The sequence below is a fragment of the Microtus ochrogaster genome, chromosome X (assembly GCF_000317375.1).
Source record: "Microtus ochrogaster isolate Prairie Vole_2 chromosome X, MicOch1.0, whole genome shotgun sequence".
Lineage (NCBI taxonomy): Eukaryota > Metazoa > Chordata > Mammalia > Rodentia > Cricetidae > Microtus > Microtus ochrogaster.
In genome coordinates this window covers 38,458,997-38,464,241 of record NC_022026.1, presented here as the reverse complement: position 1 = coordinate 38,464,241, position 5,245 = coordinate 38,458,997, and the positions used below count along the sequence as shown (strand labels likewise).

Genomic DNA, 5,245 nt, shown 5'->3' with positions numbered 1-5,245 from the left:
TTTTTTTTTTTTTCTTCTTTTTTGGTTTTCGAGACAGGATTTCTCTGTAGCTTTGGAGCCTGTCCTGGAACTTGCATTTGTAGACCAGGCTGGTCTCGAGATCCATCTGCCTCTGCCTCCTGAGTGCTGGAATTAAAGGCATGCACCGCCACTGCCCGGCCCCCTTCCTTCAAATTCTTAAATGAATCTGTGATTTCAAAAAGATTAAGCACCAAGTATTAGGTAGTGAGTGGCTTCTTTAAAAATATTATTGAAAACATAAAAAGGTCACCCAGTGGTGCAAAACTGCCTCTACAGGCAGCTGCCACAACACCCTCTCTATGTTCACAAGTTATTTCTCTGAATGCCTATAAAGATAAAATCAGGGTGTTGGTCAGACATCATAAAAGAAACCGGCTTTTTAGACTAAGTCTTGTTTTGTTTTTCATGATATTTGGGGACGTGGCCACGGGCCTTGCACATGCTAGGACAGTGCTCTATTACTAAGCTGAATTCCTTGCCTTTGGATTTGGGGACATGGTCACCCTATGTGGATCAAGCTAGTCTTTTGCCACCACTTCCTATTTGCTGGAGTTACAGGCATGCAAGATCATGCCCAGTTTAATTGTTTTTTATTTTTTTTATTTTTTTTTTTTTTTTTTTGTTTTGTTTTTCGAGACAGGGTTTCTCTGGCTTTGGAGCCTGTCCTGGAACTCGCTCTGTAGACGAGGCTGGTCTCGAACTCACAGAGATCCACCTGCCTCTGCCTCCCGATTGCTGGGATTAAAGGCGTGCGCCACCACCGCCCGGCTAATTGTTTTTTAAATTGGGCTGGGGATGTAGCTCAGTTGGTACAGTGTTTGCCTAGCATGTGCACAGCCATGGCTTTTGATCTCCATCATCTTGTAAAGTGAGAATGCTGGTGCACATTTAAATTCCACTCTTCTGGAGGTGGAAGCAGGAATATCACAAGTTCAAGTCCATCCTATGCTGCACGATACATGTAACCTCAAATATGCACAGTATAGTACCTTGATAGATGGAGATATCTGTATGCTATAATTTATTTTGCAGTTCCCAGTAAATAGCTACTTGGATTCCTCAATTTTTGTGTATCCTATTCTTATTCTTATATTACAGGGTTTCTCTGTGTAACAGCCCTAGCTATCCTGGAACTAGCTCTTACCCAGGCTGGCCTTGAACTCAATAATCCACCTGCCTACATTTCCCAAGTGCTCGGATTAAAGGCGTGTGCCACCACGAGTTGAGTGTTTATTATGAGCCTGGTGGGAATGTGCACACCTTTAATCAGATACAGAAGCAAGTGGATCTCTGAGAGATTTAGGTCAGCATAGTCTACAAGGCTAGTTCCAGGACAGCCAAGGCTACACAGAAATCCTGTCTCAAGAGAGAAAAACAGGAAGATGATTGTGAAACCTTGTATTCTCTGGGGAAGCTACAAGACTCACGGCATGAGATGGGTGGAGCTCTTTCTGAAGTTTCAAATAACAGTAATCTTTGTGTTCTAATGCCATGCTACATGCAGTAGCTTCCCTTCTTTTATAGCACATAAGCATTTCATCTTTTAGGTGAGCTCTTCAAATCTTTTGCCAAATTCCTTCAAAAGTCTGTTTGGGGTTCAAGGTTTTCTGAGCCAAGAGTAAGATAATGTTTCTCCATTTATTCAAACCACTAAGGAGCATGAGAATTTTAACATGGTTGATAAACATTATACTCTCTAGATAGCTTGGCCTTTTTTGTTTGTTTTTATTTTTGTTACTATTGTGAATGAGATTGTTTCCCTGCACACAGAGAAAACTGGTGCAGAAGCTGTCTATTCTGCTGACTTACCCTGTTGGGGTTCCTCTATTTGGATATAAGCCAGGCAGGCCTTAGACCTGCAAATCGTCCTGCCTTATTTTCCTCAATAGCCAGCATTTCAAACCTGTGTCACCACAACTTCTTAGCCACAATAACTTTGCAATTTTTTTTCATGTGTCTCATTCTTATTTCAATTATTTGGAGGTTTTATTTCTTTTGTGGTTAGGGATAGAACTGAGGGCCCCACCCTTTGTGTGAGTCCTAGAGCAGAGATCATGGGCGGAGAGGGAGAGGAGAAACAGGAAAGAGTTAATTTTACCTCGTATGGGTTGTAATTATTACCACAGTATCACTGCCTTTTTAGAAACCCAAATCCCAAGGTGCCTTACACTGCCTTCATCTCATGAACTGGAATGACTATTGGAAATTCTCTTTCAGCGAGCAGCTGTTCATGCAGATGGCAGAGCTCATGGTCTCTGATGGCTGGAAGGACGCAGGTTATGAATACCTCTGCATAGATGACTGCTGGATGGCTCCTGAAAGGGACTCAAAGGGCCGCCTTCAGGCAGATCCCCAGCGCTTTCCTAGTGGGATCCAGCACCTAGCTAATTATGTGAGTTTGGAGCGGAATGTTTCTTTTCTTATGGGTCTGTGTGCACTTAAAAAAGCTTATTGAGAAACAGGCCACGTGATACTTCAAAATGGTTGCTGTTAGCTGTTCATTATGTTTATCCTGATGGAATTATCATCACATCAGCATATACACATTTCACAATAGTTCCTGAGCCTGAGGCCTGCCTGTCTTGTTGAAACTTTTTTTTTTTTTTTTTGCTGAAACCACTGAATTCTCTAGAAGAAAAGAAGAGCTTGGTTGTGTCGAGCATGCTTGTATTATCTCTATGGCAACGTGACAGACTACCAGTTATACCACTAATGAATTTTAAAAAATGAAAGCAAACATTGCAGAGACTACTGAAGACAGACGAAGCCTGATGTTAGCTAAGGGTCATTAAGCAGGTTTTATTCAGGACTGTAGGAAAAAGGGTCAATCCACATGGACAAATGAGAATCTACAACCAATGAGCAAATACTGGGAGTTCAGTAGATGGAAAACTACTGGAAAGGAGACATCAAGTCAGGGAATGGTATGACTTAGCAGGATTCTTGCATTGAGTAAGCTCACCCAGATTCAGAGAGGCTTAACTGAAATGTAGTTAGCCTTTCTCAAGATAAATCTGTTGTCAGGCAGTGGTGGTGCACGCCTTTAATCCCAGGACTCCGCACTGCAGAGGCAGGTGCATCTCTGAGTTTGAGGCAAGGCTGGTCTACAGATAGTTCCAGGACGCCAGGGCTATTACACAGAGAAACCCTGTTTTGGAAAACTTTTAAAAAAAAGATAAATTTGTTCCAGTTTTAGAAAGAGACTGTGGGATCCCATGAGGAATATTAAAGTGGTCACAGCTTTTCCTCACTTCTGTGCTCCAGTTCACCATGTATAGTTAGAACTCTCTTAGCAGAGCTGGAGGATTTGTGCTCTACTTCCAGAAAACTCAGCTAAGAAACTGGAGTGGTTTAGGGAAGCCCCCAAGCCTTTGGGAAAGCTCACAGCTCTCTGCTCTTAGCCTTAGTAAGTTCCCCTCCTGTTTTAGAAAACTAGTTCCTGATTCATCTTTCTTCTCATTTCAGGTCCACAGCAAAGGATTGAAGCTAGGAATTTATGCAGATGTTGGGAATAAAACCTGTGCAGGTTTCCCTGGGAGTTTTGGATACTATGACATTGATGCCCAGACATTTGCTGACTGGGGTATAGATCTGCTAAAATTTGATGGTTGTCACTGTGACAGCCTGACGTCCTTGGCAGATGGTATGTTTTTTTCATTACATTTATTTTTAAAATTATGTTATAGTCAACAAAATCAAATATGGTGTGTGTGTGTGACTGACTGTTTTGTGGGGGGGGGTGTGCTATGATGCCTGTTGAAGTCAGAGTGTCAACAACTTGCAGGAATTGGTTCTCTCCAACCTTTGAGTCCCAGGGATCAAACTCAGGTCATCAGGTTTGCCTGCAAGTACCTTTACTGGCTAAACCATTTTACCAGCCCAAATAGTATGGTTTCTTCCAGAAATACAGCCATAATCATTTCTCAGACTTTTGGTTAACATCAGTTAAAGATCAAGCCACAAAGACAAGAACTTGAGGGCCACAGGGAAGCTGAGCCTTAAAAGAAATAATCTCGGTCATTTATTCATACATGTGGAATTCATCCATGCCTAACCATGGCATATATTGTGCACTTGTGATTCAAGGACTCTGAAAATGAATTATAATGAGTAATTCGAACTAAATCCTACCTGCTGCTTTACCCCTGCCTTTCCCTCTATCTGCATCCTCTCTGCACCACCTCCTCATTGCAACCCCAGCAGAGAGTAGCCTGTCCCTGTCACTGCTTTACAATATAGACATGGATTGGAGCTTCTTCAAATATTCAGCACGAGCTGGGGATTTCCTTCTCTCCCTTATTTTACCCATTGTTTTCTCACACAGGTTATAAGTACATGTCCTTGGCCTTGAACAGGACTGGGAGAAGCATTGTGTACTCCTGTGAGTGGCCTCTTTATATGAGACCTTTTCAGAAGGTGAGCTAGTGAGCCCAGAATCTAAATTTCAGAACGCTTATAATTACAGTCGAAGCTTCCTCTAACCAGAAAACTGTGTTTGATTTTTTTCCCCCTTTTATTTCACTGTTCACCAGAAAATCCTGCCAATGTTTGCTCCAAATTCTATCTTGAATTACTAACATCTGTCATCCCCACCACATCTACACTGGCATTCCAGGCCACTCTCATCTCTCACCCAGCCTGCTCTGACAGCCTGATCTCTCTACTTCTGCTTGCTTCCCTGCCCCCACCATTTTCCAAGCAGCAGCAGAACTGTCTTCTAAGAAACGTCAAGGGCATCCCATCAGTCCCCTCCTTAAAACTCCCCCCCCCTTTCCTTCCATTGCACTTGGAATACAATCAGGCTCCATTAACCTGCCTCTTGCCCGCCTCTCCATCCCCCAACAGCTCTTTCCCTCCCTGTGCTATTTTTCCTTCTGTTCATCACATACTGTATTTACCTTGTTGGTGTGTATTCACTGTGCATGGTACTAGGCAACACAAAGATATTTTCATTAGAGTCTATGTCTTTTCATAAAAGTTGCTGACAAGCCTGCAACCAAGCTTTTAAAAGGGTTGGCTACTTAACATTGAAATCTGACCAGATGCTGCAAACTTGAGTCTTCTCCATTTTAAAATAGTCTGCTGCCCATTTACTCTCTCATCATTTGCTGCTTGGTTTCCCTGTAATAGCGTATCTTTATTGTTTACTTGTTTGTCCATCTCCCCACTAGAATGTAAATCCAGGAGGGTAGGTCTTTCTCACTGAATCAATCCCTATTATTTT

The 5,245-nt window shown here is 42.4% G+C and overlaps 1 protein-coding gene across 2 annotated transcripts in view; it reads left to right on the top strand.

The window, feature by feature from the left end:
- Positions 1 to 5,245, top strand: part of Gla (galactosidase alpha) — a 9,930-nt gene that overhangs the window by 1,491 nt on the left and 3,194 nt on the right. For both annotated transcript variants that reach the window (XM_005358689.2, XM_013350605.2), the window contains 3 exons: positions 2,239 to 2,413; positions 3,487 to 3,664; positions 4,346 to 4,437. In XM_005358689.2, the coding sequence (XP_005358746.1) occupies positions 2,239 to 2,413; positions 3,487 to 3,664; positions 4,346 to 4,437 (445 nt within the window). The remainder of the gene's footprint in view (positions 1 to 2,238; positions 2,414 to 3,486; positions 3,665 to 4,345; positions 4,438 to 5,245) is intronic.